The sequence below is a fragment of the Crocuta crocuta genome, unplaced genomic scaffold (genome assembly GCF_008692635.1).
Source record: "Crocuta crocuta isolate KB4526 unplaced genomic scaffold, BGI_CrCroc_1.0 scaffold219, whole genome shotgun sequence".
NCBI lineage: Eukaryota > Metazoa > Chordata > Mammalia > Carnivora > Hyaenidae > Crocuta > Crocuta crocuta.
The window spans coordinates 6,122,804-6,140,406 of NW_027551572.1; the positions used below are offsets into that span (position 1 = coordinate 6,122,804).

The following is a 17,603-nucleotide window of genomic DNA, read 5'->3' on the forward strand; positions in this document are numbered from 1 at the left end:
TCTTTATGCATTTAAAAAAAAGAAGAAAGAAAAGAAAGCTGTTTGGTTTTGTTCTCTAGTCCCTTCTTAGTTTGGGTACAGTTGCAAAGTATAAGAAAAGTGTATACGTAATAGGCTTCAGTAGACTTGACAGTCAGCCTTTTACATATGTTCATTCGGAGAGGGTGTTGTGAGCTATCCTTTGCATAAATTTTATCTTTGTGTTACGAAGATGAAAGTGCTCTTAATTAGCCATTTGGCAATTTGGAAGCTTGGTGCTATTTTTTTCATCAATGGCAATAATGCTTCTTACAGGGTTGGGAGGAGGAAGAAAAGAAAACTACTGTTTGTTTTGACCAGAAGTCTACTTCAGACCAGTTTGACTCAAAGCACAGTAAGGTTAACAGACCATCCAGAAGCAGCACTAACAGGCAATGTTAAGTTCAAAAGGGCAGGGGAAGGAACTGGGGGCAGCCTGGAGGGTCTGTTGTGCTGGCTTCGGAGGTCGGTGCTCCGGCAGGAAGGGCAGAGCTCCATAAAGCAGGAGGCTGTGTCCGAAAAAATGATCCCATTGTCGTGTGCTGGGTTCTGATCTTCATTTTCAATCCTTTTTCCTCAAGCACATAAAGAAGCCAGACTATGTGACGACAGGCATTGTACCCGACTGGGGAGACAGCATAGAAGTTAAGAATGAAGATCAGATTCAAGGGCTTCGTCAGGCTTGTCAGCTGGCCCATCATGTCCTCCTCCTGGCTGGGAAGAGTTTAAAGGTGGCGTCTCACCAAGCCTCAGAAGGGCTTACAGAAGGGGCAACCAACCCTCCTCTTTTCTTTTCCCTCTGTCCATTGAACTCTTCTTTTGTATACATCTAATTTGTTACAAAACCAAGTAAAGCCTTGGGGTGGGGGAAAGGGATTTTATTATTTTATGTGTTTATTTAAGAGCTAACTTAAATCCAAATTCAGTGTTAAGGAGAAAGATTCCAGAGATACTTTGGGCCCAATCAGCCTATCCAACTTGATCCATGGCAGGCAGCTTTGACTTCTGCCTCCTTATTCCTGCCTGTAGTTTCTGCTTTTATTCCCTACATTATTTCTGTGTGCTTGAAGAGTTGTTCCGCCTCATCCTTTGTCTCTTTTCTTGCATTAACTCTGCGAAGAAAGATTAGAGTGGATAACACAAAGCTATAGGTAATGTAAAATGTAATTATGGACAGCTGTCTTACTACAAGATTTAGTTCTTCCAGAGTAATCTGAAACACCCTGCTTTATAAGAATCATTAAAGAAAAAAAAAGGTATGGACCTATAGTTTCCAGAAGGTGGACAGAATTTAAGAAGTGAGTCTCAGTGATGAAATCACTTAGGGTTTCATTTGTGTAATAAACATGTTATAGCAATGTAACTAAATTTAATGTGAATATCAAATAGCACAAAAATATTACAGAAATAGTTAATTTTTAATAAAAGCTTTTGTTTTAGAATTTTATTTGTGACTTATGAGTTTATGGAGATATCTTCATGTACTCATAAATCTCAATTTTAGTTTAGTTTTTTTTTTTAGTTTGAGAGAGATTGTTTTTTAGTTTTAGTTTCAGAAAAAAATACTCTCAAAAGTATTTTTTAAAAACAATGGATTTGTTTAGGCATGAAAGAAATCAAGATTCGTGAAAACCAAACTTCTACAATATGTATCAGACCTAAATTTTAAAATAATGATCCATAATCTCCCCGTCATTGCTGCAAAGCCCATGTAGGGTTTTGCGAGATAAGAAGGTATGGGATGACCCTCTTTTCAAGCTTTGTCATCTAAACTGAAGATACGTTTGAGAATTTATTTATATGCTTTAGCCAGCCCGAGGCACTAACCATTGAAGAAGAGGAAGGAACTGCCTAGGAATACTTTGTGAAGCGTTCAGGCACAAAAGGAATCATATCATTGAATGATTCACAGACAATTTAAAGGATCTTAGAGTTTAAAGTCTCCATTTCCTAACAGCCCATAACACCATCCTGTGCCCAAACAGTTGTCCAAAAGGCACAGTTTAAAAATTTAATGTTAATCACCATTAATTAAACTGTTGTATCACAAGCTTATAACAGTAAATTTATATAATCTCATCAGAAAGTACTGTAGCTGTAGACATAGTCAATGAGTACAGGAAATGACTTCAACAGTTGCTGAACAGTTTCTTTATTTAATATTTTAGGTTGACATGACAACTGAAGAGATAGATGCTCTTGTCCATCAGGAAATCATCAGTCATGATGCTTATCCCTCACCTCTAGGCTACGGAGGTTTTCCAAAATCTGTTTGTACCTCTGTAAACAACGTGCTATGTCATGGTATTCCTGACAGGTATTCATTGCTTAATAACATATTGTTACTTTGGAAACTAAAGCATGAAACTAAGATCTATAACATATGTTGAAAGATACTAGTTGAATTGAAACCCACCTGTAAACTTTTGAAGCTGATTATGGTAAAACAAAAATTTTGAAGTATTTTGCTTCAACTGGACATACTTTAATGTTTGTTAAAGCAGTGAGTAATCCAAAAAGTTATGGTCCATGAAATATTTCTTTTACCTTCTTAGATTTTAACCATATAACTGATAAAAATTCAAATGTAGGCAAATATAGATTATCAACTGTTGTTTCAGGTCTTTGCAAAATTAAGGTAACTAATAAGTACATTTATTTAAAGAATATTTTAAAGATGTTTAAACAATGGCAATATGTTCCTATTATGTGTGTCTTGTAATATTTGATGTGACTAACGTAACTTAAAGATTAGATATAGTTATTCCATTTATTCCTCTTCCACTCTAAATTATCAGTGTGACTCACTGGGTTTGTGATAGTCTTAGGCATTTATTTTTACATTCCTTTTATTGAGATCTGTCTATCACCGTTTTTATTCTGTTTATGTTTCAGTCGACCTCTTCGGGATGGAGATATTATCAACATTGATGTCACGGTGAGTAAATAATATAAAAAATAGTCTTTGATCAACTTCAGAATTGCTGGTAGCAACAGGAAGAATTGTGGATTGAAAATGTGAACTGCACCAAGGGAAGTGCTGTTTACTTCTAGACCCAGACGCAAGCAGCTGGTTTCCTTTTTTGTCTTTAACTCTGTGTTTATTCCAAGTAAACCCAGGCCTGACTTGAATTTAGGGCTGGAATCAGATGCACTGAGATCAATGTTGGCCTAAGTGAAATGTCAACCCAATCCTGCTATGTGTCATGTTTTTGAGAAGGTGTAATTGTTATTGATCCACTGTGTAGTTAATGCAGAGCACCACAGCACTGGGCAGCTGCTGAAGCTAGATATGTATGAGATGAGCTAACACGAAGAAAGCCAGCATTTTTCCTTCACTCTGCCAAGATTGATCTTCCTCTTCCTGCTGATTTTGAGTGGGGCCTGTCATTATCTTACTCTGTCATTAGGGGCTACATTGGCCTGTGTGTGTCAGTCTATTTGGACAGCAACTCTTTTGCTAGCAGTGTTCCTTAGATTTATTAAAATCCCTGAAGGTAACGTCGTGTTCCATTTCTGGTATAGAGGGTATAGAGAGCCTTGAACTTGGAGCATACAAGCAGAGTGGTTTTCTCAGTGAACTTAACTTTTTACCAAATGGTTAACAGCCTTTCTTTTAAATAACAACCCAAAGTGATTTCACATGGGAACTTTGAATTGTATAAGCTCTAACCTTTACTAATTCTCTCAGCCTCTCACTGTTCTCAGACTTGGATGATTTGGGCTTGGGCAGTTCATTTTACTAAAAAAATTTGTAGCGGTTCCTTTGGGTTATGTAGATTGGAGATAAATTCTATATGTCTCATGATTAATAAATAATTTTTAAATGAATAAAATTTAATCAACTGATGAGAAATAGTTGAGACAGACAACATTCAAGGAGTACAGCTTCTGTTAATGAGGAAATATTTTTAATAGTAGTTGTGTACGTATCCAGACCATGAACACAGGTAGGTGTGGGAATGAGGTGGAAATTGGCATCCACCAGTTGAGTTTAGTCAAATTTTTAGTTGTTTAAATTAACTCACCCTCTTGTCTTCCTATCAGCTTGTATGATAATATAGCCAGAGATTCCTTTATTGCTGATACTCTTTCATATATCATTTTGTCCTACTTAGACTACTTGAACATTTGCTCCACATATATTCTGTTGGTTTATCTTTCCAACTCAGAATCATGTAGAGGGAGATATTTTATAAAGTATACCTGAAATAAAGTATTTTCATGATATACTTTTCTTTTGAATTGTAACTGATTTAGGGGTTTTACATTTATCATCTCACCTCATCAGCCCCTAATAAAATATTGCCACTTTGAATGAAACCAACACACTCTTTCCTGCTGCCTCCAGTGCATCCATCCCATGCCTTTTCTGTTTTCCTGAAGACTCTTAATAAACAATTCCAATTTGAACATTCAAATATTTCACAGTTGCAAAACTAATAAAGCAAAGTAAAATATTTCAAGTGTCTAGAAATCTGGAGGAGTCAGGAAACATACAGGTAGGTATCTTAACAAATTATATTTCTTTTTCTACCCCTCCCCACAAATTATATTTCTTATGAGGTATTTTATTAAGTGAAAGGCTCCATTATCAGATCTTTATACTTTTATTAGAAAATACTCATCATGCATTTTATAGTTGTTTACATGTTGTATACATCACCGGAAAATAGGCATCTTTCCCCCTTGAAAGTTGAATGTTAAAAAATAGACAATGAGATGTCCAGAGTAGTTGCTCGATAAATATTTGTTTAATAAATAATGTACAAAACAAGAATACTTTGGGAGCACAAATCCTAACTATAGATAACTGCCACAGACTTTCAAAAGTATTGTTATTTCCATATATATTGTATTTTCCAAGTAGTCATTTTGAAAGCTAGCCAAAAGTCATATAAAAAGGAAAATAAAGATTTTTAAAAATATTTTTACTTAAATAATAGTTATAAAACACTGAATTATACATTTAAAAATTTATGTTTATTTCTGAGAGAGAGAGAAACACAGAGTGCGAGTGACGGAGGGGCAGAGAGAGAAAGACAGAGCACAGAATCTAAAGCAGGCTCCAGACTCTGAGCTGTCAGTACAGAGCTCAATGCAGGGCTTGAACTCACGAACTGCAAGATCATGACCTGAGCCAAAGTCCTCGGACTGAGCCACCCAGGCGCCCCTATGCATTTTTTTTTTAATGATTACTCTTATATTGGCAACTGTTATATATTTGTGTATAACATCAAACCTGTACTTTCTTGGATTGCAAATGGGAACAAATGTATAAAATTCTATTACAAGGAGTTAAGGTCACTTGACATAGTAGAGAAAACATTTGATTAGAAGCCAATAACCCATCATATTAATCTGAATCTACCTCTGTATTCTGCCACTAACCTGAGACAAGTTACTTGTGTATGCCTCAGTTTTCTGACTTAGAAAGTAAAGACATAATAACGACTTTTCCTGCTTCCCTTACAGAGTGTAGTATTTAGTACAGAATACTATACAGATTTAAGACATTAACTCAGTATTAAAACAATCAGAAAACTCAGATAAATATCTTTTTTATATAAGTTTCTGCATTCTACTTCATGAGAAAGAGAAATGTGAAAAATAATTACATAGGTCAAATTTATGCAAAATAGCAAATTCCATGCTATGTCTAAGGGTCAGCTTTCAGTCTCTTCTACCTTCTCTGTTTATTATAGTGTTTTTATTATTAGTGATTTTTATAATAAATCTGGTATTTTTCAAGATCCTATGGGGCCTTCCAAATCATTGACAAGTGATAAAATTATTTTTTCTGTAATTTTATTCTTAAGTTTATTTTGTTATATTTTTATCCTTTAAAAACCCATGTATAGTGTTTTCTGTTAACATTCTGGTATCTGGAACATTTGATTAAAGTTTCACTTCCAGATAGGATTTTTCCATAGCATATTTCATTCTCATATTCAATTTAGTTCAGTTTTTAGAACTAAACTCTCCTATGTCAAATACTGACAAGTCTATTTTATTTCTTCTTATCTGTCACTTCCAAGTGTAGAACTGATAAATAAAAGATCGTGTATCTCCATGACACTGAAGAAACTTTTTACTATGTTAAATTCTTCTGGGTTCTTTAGACATATTATAGTAATTGTGGGTCAGTGTCTTTGGCCACTAGCTTATGCATATATAGTTTTGTCTTCTCAGAAATAAAATGAGGTATCAAAACATTTTAAGAGCATTGTTAATCATAATGCTATTGAAATGGCCATACAGTTACATATTTATTTTTAAATTTTGTCATATTGTTTTATGGCTTCTTTTTTTTTTTTTTTTTTGGTAGGGAAACTTCAAAGTAATTCTGGAAGTATGAAACATCTGAATCTATTAAATGCATAAATGAACACAATATATACATTAGGAGAGTACATTTTTAAACAAGGACATATTTTAAAACGTTTGCCTGTGTTTAGGTCTATTACAATGGCTACCATGGAGATACCTCTGAAACATTTTTGGTGGGCAATGTGGACGAATGTGGTAAAAAGTTAGTGGAGGTTGCCAGGAGGTGTAGAGATGAAGCAATTGCAGCTTGCAGAGCAGGGGCTCCCTTCTCTGTAATTGGAAACACAATCAGGTAAGCCTTACACTGACAAGTAAAGGGAGGGTTGGCAAATGGGACAAAGGTTATTGGTGGCTTGGTATAAAGTTGATGACATGTTTTATGATTCAGAACCATCATTTCAGTCTGATATCAGTATGTGGACTGCCAAGCTGCAGTGTTGTTCTCTGGGTTTAAAAAAAAAAAAAAAAGATTTTAAAACAGTGAATTATACTCGGGTCAGCAGGAAACTTATAGGAGCAGCAAGCAATATTTATACGACTGCTTTAGTTTTAGCTCAACGTATTAGTCTGTGGTGTTCCTTTACTCAGAATCATACCAACTATGGAAGAAAGCCCCTAAGGGGACAAACATCCCAACTCTTGAGTAGTGAAACAGGAGGAAAACTAAATTTTATAAAGGAATGAGGTGAAACATATTCCTATGATACAAAGGTAAAAAGCATTCGCTCAAGCAGGCCTTACCTTGTAAATCAGTGGATTAGCAAACAGGCTAAAAGGGTAAGCTTATGTCCTTTCTTGTCTGGTTCAGTTTTCCTGTAAACTATGGCTTATTTTCCAAACAGGATTCTATGCATGCTTTTTGAGTATATGTGTATTTTCTGAATTCAAGACTTTTCCCTATAATCTGTTCCCTTCGTTTAGATCTTCCCGCCGCCCCCATAACTGTTTTGAAGTAGACATACAGAATATGTGTTTTCATTTAAAAGTAATACATTTTGTTAAAGATGATCACATCAGTACCTTTTAAAGTACTGTTCTCATTAATATGAACCATTGAAGACTTCCCGTTTGTCTAAAGGATGGAAGTCGTAGTCACCTTGAAAAGATGCTGCCTTTTTTCTTCGTAAGCCCTCAAATACTTTAAGAAAAAAGGCAGTAAAATATCAGTTAAATGTATTTATGGCTTTAAAAATATTGTAACAATGTCTGAATCAAACTTTAGTAAAATCTCTTTGGGTTATATCTGAGAAGCTTTTATTGAAGACTTTGAGCAAAATTGTGTTTTTGACAGTTTTAAATTATAGGCTAACTAGCCTGGGAAAAAAGGATAGTGTCTCTCTGTTCTTTCATAGGAAATGTTGAATCAGACCCCTACTGGGAAAAGAAATTTAATGCATATCTCACTATCTTACTGTCCATGAATATAATAGAAATGAATTCAAAATGCAGTTTTATTTTTGCAAATGGGATGAGTCGATAGATGTATCTCATATTTTTGAACACCTAGGGTTCAACAAATTTACTGGTGGTGCTCTTGCATTTTAACAAAATTTATTCTTCAGTAGAAGGGGGCAGAGAACACTAGATTCTTATTCAAGCATTCTATCGAGCTCTGCATTCATGGCTGTGTCTAAAGGGCATGTCAGCCTTTGATTCTCTCTGAGAGGTAATTATCCTTTTCCTGTCACGGAACAACAAATGATAGCTAACTACAGAGGCACATTTGCAGTAGTCACATTCATCAACTGCAGGAAAAAAAATTCAATTTAATTGTGCAACACAGCTGCACATGGGCTTTTGAGCATTTTCTGTTGTTCTCCCTGTCTCGCTATTCCTCCCTCCAGATCTATTTTTTAAACTTTTTTTTCTGGTTATTTTTTCCCCTTTTTGTCTCTTCTTCCATTTTTACTCTCTGTACTTTCTTGTTAAAGTAATTTTCCTTTGTGGCTCTCATTCTTTTTTCCCCATTGAAGGCTATGAATGTAGAAAATTATCACAATTACTCATATAATTGAGCCTCTTTGTAGCAAGTGCAACTCCAGTAGCCTTTCTCCATCATGAAAATGGTTTCATTATAGGGTTTTTCATATTCTCTGACACCATCTACACAGAGGAACAGGCGTGCAGATGAGATGTGCTAGGAACAGGCTAGATCAGTAAGGTCACAGTAGGAATAATTAGCTCTGCTATGGAAAGAGCATCTAGGCCTTTTACTGCTACATAAATGTACTGTCCGTGGCTTTTAGTCACAAAAAAACTTACTAACAAATGGAGCTCCCGCCTACTACTTTGAAAAAAAGATTTGTATCAACACTACAATTTTCCATCATTAAGACTAATAACACAGAGCCTAGTATACATCAAGGGGAATAAAAAGAAAAATCTCACATTCAAGTGGCGGCTGGGTGCTGACCTTTGTTCCCTTTTTTTGTGTACGACTTAACTCTTTACAAAAAAGAGCCACACGCCACACCAACATGCAGGTGAACTCCAGCTAGTGCTCGCAAAGCATAGCATTCAGTCGGAAAATCTGATAAATCTCCATGCAGGATAATGCATTTCATTACATATTCACTACATTAATTCTAGCTACATAAAAAGAAGAAGAAGAAGAAGAAGAGTAGAATTGAAAGTGACATTGGATTTTAGCTATCTGGATGCAAAGGTCAGTTTTCACAGAGGATGAATTTGCATGTACAAGCTCCTTTGAAAACCAGATCAGTCTCAACAACTACACTTACAAAAACTACGTGAAAAATAATAGACAACGAACTTTTTACTTTTACCCTGATACATTTCATTGTTTAGATGGCTTGTGTCTGCCACCGGGGACTAACAAATGTTTGTTCTGGTGTGTTAAGGCAGTGTTTCGGGACCTCTATTATTTCGCCTTTTCTTATTCAGGCAAAATCTCAAGGGAGTAAATAAACAGTCTCCACCTTTTAGCCAAAAGTACTTGGAACCGTTTCAGACCGAAGGTTTACAAACGTCTTTCAACTAGCCTTACTTATTTTAAGATATTTACCACCTTTCGCACAAATTCCTTCTCCTGATACACCATGCAAAGAACATGCAAGCATCTTTTATTAGTAGTACGTTACCAAATACCTAGTGATCTTTATGGGAAATTTTGGAATTCTCTGAAGCCTATAAGGATGGGATGATATCTCTGGGGAAACACTGGCTAAAATAGTATAATGAAAAGAGTTTTCTCTGTGCCCTTGTGCTTCATGAGGGATGGCTAGTGATGTTTAGGCTACAGTGTTACTATACTCCCTGCACCTCCATTTTGCTTTAAATTATTTCTAAATCTGTGTATTTGTAATTCTCTCTAGATGATATGATCCATGCATATGAGAATACTGTGAATGTGTAGATTCATGCATCCCAAATATGTGACAGTTCAATCAAAAATAATTTAAACTTACAGTTGTAAATGTCATGATGAAAGTATCAATAAATGGTTTTTAATGTTTAATTCATAAGTATATGTTTTGATATTAATTTAGAAGAATATAAAGCAGATTTTTAAAAATAATCTCTTTCTATTAGATTATGCACATTTAAACAATAAGTGGCTCAGGCAAAATAAGTCATTTTAATGTCATCCGTGATGGATTTTTCTTGACAGCTACTGTAAATTACAATTACACTGCTTCTCTCTGCACACGAAAGTAAGCACTGCAATAAATTATCTTTTATTTCAATCCATCATGTCTGCTTTTCGGAAACAGAAAACCTCAAATAAAAGTTCAGCACTATTGTAAGAAAAATACAGTAATTTGTGATCCAGCGTGAGACATGAACGTGTACCACTCTTTTGCAAAACGGTTGTTGGCTTTCAAAAATACTACTAATTGTACTTAAACATTACTTGTCATTAGAGGGAATCCTTGGACTTGTGCATTCCTTCATTCAGTGCTTACTGCCTAAAATAAAAATCTGGAAAGACTGAAGTAAAAATCTGTAACTTGGAAGATCAGGTGCCATTTAATCAGAGATATGACCATTTGGAAATTGGTGCCCTTTATAGGATTCATGTAAAAATCCTGTAAATTCATGTAAAATTAGTGATAAAACTATTTCCATGTGCATTTTTTATTTCTTTAGAAGAGGATGCGCTTAAATATAGTACTCCTCAGCCCTCTTGGCGAATGTATTCTTAGTCATGAAATGTATTAAGAGTTTTAATTTCTCCAGGCAGTAATTCAGTTGAGGAAAACTACCTCATGAAAGGGAATTGAACTGAAGAAAACAGTCACAAGATGAAATTCCTTAAGAGAGATTTCTCTTTCAACTAAAAACTATAACCAAAACATGAACTATAATAATAGCATAATATAAAAGAAAGTTCATAGACTACGTTAATACACTTTCTTCTTCCTCTCCCCTCTCTTCCCACCCCAGATAGTCCCTATGACGAGTCATAAACATGCTCCGGCTCATGGATGAACGTACTGTCTGAGAGGATTTTTAGTTAGGGAAAATCAGAACAGAACAGCTAATGCCAGGAGAATTCTTTTCAGTAGATTTCAGCAGAAAGAAGGCAGATCTCATGAGTGGAATGTCCGGGACAAGAAGACCCTTGTGCTCAGAAATGGTCATGGCCCTGAGATGGCTGGTGTTGGGGTGCAACGGAGGCATTTCTTGGGCACCCCTGCCTGTCCAGCTGGTTCCATTTTCCTCAACACACAAGCTAAGAGAAGCACACATGTTCCACCCCCACCCCACCCCCCATGCCACAATCAGGGTTACCGCTACTTGCTTTCCTGTTAGAGCAGGATCTGCTATTACAGGTCACTTGGATTGTCTCTATGAAATTAGATTTAAACCCTAGAAACAGGTAAATAATTCTGTGCTTCCCATATTTTCCAAAGTGGTAAAAGAAGCATTATTTTAAGTAGTAATTAGGAACATTAATGCGATTTCATGGCATTTAGTCCCAGTAAGTATGTGTTGAAAATCTCACTACAAATCCAAAAAGAAAATACCCTGAAAAAACAGAGAGAAGTATACACTTAGCTTCTGGGAGTCAAGCATTGAGATGGATGCTTAGCCAAGGAGCTGAGTGAAATTTGTTGTGTTCTTTTCCTCTTTCCACCCGGCTCTGAAATCCTTACCCTTGCATTCATGACACATACATTCTGTGATACTCCTATAACCATAAGTTCCTGCAGGATCAAGGCAGTAAATGGTTGTAGGAGAATGCACTCAAATATCTTTAGCTACCTTGTAATTGCACAGCTTTTTGTTTTCTTTCTTTTTTTTATGAAGAGGAATGAGAGGGATGATGGTGGAGGGAACCCAAGTGTTTTTTCAGAATGAGCTTTCTTCCTTTCCTTTCACCAGAAATTAAAATGAAGATTGCCATTGTAACACACATTTAAGATGTAGCTGTGATGCCTGCCAATCAGTTAGATCCCAGGTTTTGTTTTGTTTGGGGGGGGGGGGGGGCTTTGTTTTGTTTAGAAAAGAAAATAGAACAGTTTACATTGAATGTTCTTAGAATCATTGAGGTCTGTTGGTATCGAAGTCACATAATTTATAGGTTTAAGTAGAACCCATTCTTGTAAAAAAAAAAAAAAGCCTCCATCATTCTATCATTATTGTCATATTTCATAGTCTCTCTTCCACCCTCTATCTACTTCTCAGTTTTTATTCAGAAATTTTGTGGCACAAGTAGAAACACCTTGGAAAAGTTTTTCTGCCTCCTGCCCAAAGTGCGAAAGCACACAGAAATAACTATAACCATAAGGTACAACTTTAAGAGATAAAAATGTTGACTCATTATTCCTGTCATCAGCACGTGCTTAGCTTACCTATTTCTGCACTACTAGTTACATGGGAATTAAATCTGAATGAGAGGCTGTCCATCTGCTATTTGTAGTGACATTCTGGTCCAAGGGAAGATATCTTGCAGATCTGGAGATGCAGCTTAAATGTGTTCAGAGTGTATTCAGGGTACACTAAACTGAGGGTCTGTTAGAAACTCTAGCTTGAGATCTGAGAATGCTGAGTTTGGTAAGAATTTAAAGAGTAGTCCTGTAAATCTTGGTACATTCTTATGGTTAGGGTTAGGGCACTGTGCCCGTTATCCACATGAAAATATAACTGTCAATGGTATATATGTTCTAGTCTTTGTGGTGCTCCTAGAAATGAATATGTTCACCTGATTTCAAAGGCAACTTCTTAACTTTGTAGGTGAAGATTTTAGGCTTGGATTCTATATGTCATATTTCATTTATAGGGAATAGATGGAACCCAGTATATTTGCATGTAGAAATAACTACTAAAGCATCAAGGATTAGGAATCACAATACCAGCTTCTCTTAAGCATCACAGTGATTAAAAGACATTCTGTTTGAATTTCGTTAATGATAATAGGTCTTGAGTGGGAATCCCAATGATCACAAAGTTTTGGAGTATTTTAAGAATACTGACAAAGCAGGTTTGATCTTTTGTATGAGTGTTTCTGTTTCTAAGATGTATAGTGTTTTGAAATAAGCCAAAATAAGGGAACTATAAAAGTAGGAAGGTCACATTTCTAGATTGCATTTTTGTTTCTCTGTTTGGTTCCCAAGTCAGTAGTAACTTGCACAGTCTTTTGTGAAACCTCATACAAACAAGGCAAGCTTTTATTCCCTGCATTCTATACACATGTATCTTGGTTATGTATATTGATCTATATATGAGATAACACTCATCTGTTATCTAAAAGTGACCTTGTTTGAATGCTGTACTAAGGTAAATGAAGCAAACCACTACGTTAGATACATGCCTTTTTTCTTAGTTTACCCAAAGGGAGTCATTACACACGATGGCAACAATTTTAATGATTCCAGAATAATGAAAACAGTAATGTTACCATCTGACTCTAAATATAACTGATTTTTTTCGCTTTCAGGAACTATTTTAAAGTGACTTTAAGTATGCATTAAAAACTTACCTAATTTAATTAAATATTTTGTTTGGTCACTTTTAAAGCCACATAACTCATCAGAATGGTTTGCAAGTCTGTCCACATTTTGTGGGACATGGGATAGGATCTTACTTTCATGGACATCCAGAAATTTGGCATCATGGTAAGAAAGCTATTGAATGGGATCTAGAAAAGGCAGTTTTGCTCCTGATGTTTCAGTAACTTTGAATGTATCATCCTTTGGTGTGTATGCATGTGTGGGGGCGGGGGGTTACTTAATTGTAACCAGCACATTACAGTGTTACTGGATTAGAGCCCGCAGTTTCAGTCGCAAAGAAAGGTTTATTTTGTCTTTTGTCTTCCCACGAAAGGTGATAGCTAGAAGACACAAGGGATATTTGCCTAGAAAAAGTTACTGAAAACAAAATGCCACTGCATCAATGTCCCAGCAGCATGCACATATGACTGCTTTCTGTTTTTCTTTTTCTACCCCTTCTCTAACCGCTGACTGTTGTGGTTAAACTTCATTACATCCTACACAGCGTTGACAGCTGATCTGTTTAGCAGCATGTACCCGTTAGTGATTTCTAGATCATAGCCAGGCTTGTGTTCCTTCCCCAGAGCCTTCTGCTTTTCACTGCCTGGGTGTGCACCCTACAGTGAGAAACACAAGGGTGGGCCAGAAGCAGTGGGAGGATTTGGGGGAGGGTAGGAGGCAGTTCTGTGGAGTGCCCCCAGGAGAGCTGCACAGTTGGACAGGGACCAAAGGAAAGTTAGGCCTTGACCTGTGTGCTTAGGATGGGAGCGGTCTCTGGAGGGACTACTACCTGGAACCCATTCCCTGGAAGATCCCCATAGACCCAGCAGATCAGAATTCTTTTTGTACTAGAGACCCCTCTCCCCCATCGAAGCAACACAGAAGAGGTCCCGGCAGGAGTGCAGACAGAGCATCTCAGGCGTGTATCGCACCCTACACCAACACTTGGAGTCATTGCAAGTCACTCCTGTCCTAGCTTTCCGCTCCAATATGCACCGCTAAGTGGCTGCCTTCCCTTTGTGTCAGTTCCCCAAGATATCTTCCTCTTTGGGGTAGGAGGGCAGGATCTAGGACCCAGTGGAATCAGGAGACCTTGAAGCAAGTGGACAAGGGACAGGTGTGTGGGGGTGGGGGACGGGTATCCAACAGGTGTCTGGAGCACCCAGGCTGCCTCTGCTAGGCTTTGGTGCACCCTTCCTAGGGGTCTTGACCCCCCCCAACAAAGAAAATGCAGAGGCTAAGGCCCAGAACCCCTGTGTTTAACCTGTTGGTGGTAGCCACCACCAGGATGCTAGAAATCTCCATCCTTCCTTCTACCCTAAAAGAAAATAAATAAAATGACCAAGGTTTTTGAGCAGTCCTGACCCTCTAATTGTGTTTCTCTCTTTCTCTCCATTTCCCACTCCCCCTACCCCATATATTTTGTTTTGCAGCAAATGACAGCGATCTACTCATGGAGGAGGGAATGGCATTCACCATAGGTCAGTGCCCAAGCTCCCCTTCAGAGAGTGGGGGCTCTCCTGGTGGAGGCAGCAGTGCTGGCCTGGGCCAGGCAGTCCCGTGAAGGAATAATAAAGCCAATCAGTGTAATGAAATAATTCAGATGCATAGCAAATCTGATTAAATAATATCCTGGAGTCCCATCTTCCTAAATCAGATACTTACCGACACATTTAGGAGACGGCAGCCATCCAACCTCTAATTCTGTTACCAGCATAATGTGGCGTTTGGTGTTTTGTTTTGTTTTGTTTTCATTTTTTTGTTTTGGGGTTGGGGTTTTTTGAGGGTTTTTTTTTGTTTTATTTTTTCGTTTTTGTTTTTTTTTTTTTTAAATTAACACCCACTAACTAGAAGCGATTATGTCCCTTGCTCTCTGTCAGCAAGTGGTATGCAGTCTCTGGCTGCCCATTCCTGGCTGATCATGTGATTGGTGTCACCACCAAATTCCAATCACCTAAGACCTCAGAGGCATCATATTTCTGACTGTGGTACTTAATGGAGAAGCAATTAGAGTGAAATAAGAAAATTGTTATTTGCTGATTAATGAACATTTTGAGCATGTTTTAAAAATTCAAATATTTTTAAAAACCGACTGGTATTTATAAGAGGGACTGGTGTTTGGGTGGTTATTATCCGCAGGGTCCTAATTAAGGCTTGATTAAAATGCCCTTTTTTCTAAAAAAATTACAAACTAGGCAACTTCATACATTTTTGAATGCGGTAGTGTTTCCTCTCCCTACTGTTTAGTTTGTAGTATACTATGTAAGCAACATCAATTATCAGCCTCTGCGAGATGACAACATGAACCCGTGGGGGAAGCACTTGGGGGGAGGGGAGGAGAACCTTCTTATTCTCTTTTTTCATAATCAGCCGAAACAGAAACAATATTTGACAAGAATCTGATTAGATCACTGCAGTAAATATTTTCCTTCTTACAGAGCCAATCATCACCGAGGGATCGCCTGAATTTAAAGTCCTGGAGGATGCATGGACTGTGGTCTCCCTGGACAATCAAAGGTGTTTGCTTTCTGTGCCGTTGCTTTTAAATTATATGGGAAGGGAAGGTTCGTCCGACAGCCCTGGCGGGCTACTGCTCCCCACCCCCTTACCCCTACCCTGCAGCCGGGGGGTGTTGCGCTTTGACAGCTGCTGTGTGTGTTTCAGGTCAGCCCAGTTCGAGCACACAGTTCTCATCACGTCGGGGGGCGTGGAGATCCTGACCAAACTGCCGCAGGAGGCCTGAGGAGCCGCCCGAAGGTCTCAGAGGCCAGGCGCTTTTTATCCCAAATTGCTGAAATCTAGCTGGAGAACTTTATAAAAGACACAGGCGAAGGGCAGTTCACACAGTAACCAACCTAGCGTCTAGTCTTGGAAAACCCTGTGGGGTTTAGGGGCAGTTGGGAACTCGGATCTCAAGCCCTGCTTTGGGCGAGCGGCTTCAGAAAGATGGATCCTGGAGCTGGCTCAGCTTCCTAACACTGGGGGTGGGGGGTGGGGATTCTGGAGGAGAGTGGGGACGCCCTCGTTTGGAAGATGAGGGATTTCTAGAGATGCATGTTTTTTTCCTCGTCTTGACTCTGCCCAAGTAAAAAGCTTTTCCTTCTTAACCATTGCGTCTGTGCTCCTTGCGTCTCTGACAGTTACTGGGGAGAGAGGGTGGGTGGTTAATTTTTGAATCTCTAAACTTCTTACATGTGCATATGAGGGGGAAAAATGAGCCTGGATGTTAGCTGGGAATTTTTTTTTTTCTGTCTCTTTTTTCCGGTCTTGTGGATGCCACGTTGCACACCCCAGCCCTTCCAGTTCTTTCCCTTCATAGCTGCTTTTGCGGATGAAAAGATTAGCCCAAAAACAGAGGAGTTGGTCACAAACATTCCCCTGCCTGTGAAACCTGGGCCTGGTCTCTACAGAGCTCTATCAGTCCAAAAACATGACTTTGCCAGTCCCCTGTGGCTCCTCCTACGTGTCCCTCATCCTGTCCCAAGTGGCCATCCCTGAGGTTTCTTTTGAGAGCCCCTCTCCACTCCTCCATCACACACACGACTGTCTGTTGCACTAGGAATTAGAATATCGGCCTCACCCATCCAGATGTGAACAGTGTCCAACTGGTCTAACTCCTAAGCGGGCCTCTCCCTGTATTGGCCCCCTTTGGACTGTGCTCTTCTGATGGTGACCCAGAGGATCCCAGCAGGGGGAGATAGGGAAACTTTTGAGGGCTAGGGTCAAGTTAGTTGGGATTGGAGCTGGCAAGCCCACAGCTCCACCTGCTTCAGAAGCAGGAAATCCAAAGGCCCACGTTCTGCATTTCCCAAAGGCCCATTTCTGATTAGAATACCCTTCCTTCCTCAGCACCTCCCCCCTAACACCTGTTCACACCTGGGCTCAGGTGAAGAGGTATTGGGCATCTAGCAGACCATATAGAAACTATCCCCCCTCTGATCATAGTTTAAAGAACTATGTTCAGTGAAGTCCCGGGGTCTGGGCAGTCAGGGGTTGTGCTAGCTTTTGCTTGTACTGAAACGGGTTTTGCAAAGTTGTCACCCTCTAAATATAGCTTGGGCTGGAGAGCATCAAGGAAATGTGAGCACCTGTAGTTGTCATGACAGGTGGCCTCTGTGATCAGGACCCAAGAGGCAGCTCACCTTTGTGACACTCAGAGTGGAGAAGAGATGGGAAACTGAGGCCAATAAGTGCACTTGGAAAATTGGCGAATTCAAGCTTTTCCCTGAACTTGGATTCTCTTAGGTGTCCCCAGCCCCTCCAACTCCCTTTCTCTGTGTCCAGGGATGTAGAATTTGG

At 38.5% G+C, this 17,603-nt stretch overlaps 1 protein-coding gene across 1 annotated transcript; it reads left to right on the top strand.

Moving 5' to 3' along the window:
• Positions 1–666: 666 nt before the first annotated feature.
• Positions 667–16,391, top strand: METAP1D (methionyl aminopeptidase type 1D, mitochondrial). The gene is made up of 8 exons (XM_077751209.1): positions 667–749; positions 2,187–2,335; positions 2,914–2,956; positions 6,477–6,640; positions 13,333–13,430; positions 14,738–14,785; positions 15,743–15,821; positions 15,969–16,391. The coding sequence occupies exons 2-8, from the start codon at positions 2,193–2,195 to the stop codon at positions 16,045–16,047; spliced, it is 654 nt and encodes a 217-aa protein (XP_077607335.1). The 5' UTR covers positions 667–749; positions 2,187–2,192; the 3' UTR covers positions 16,048–16,391.
• Positions 16,392–17,603: the final 1,212 nt, after the last annotated feature.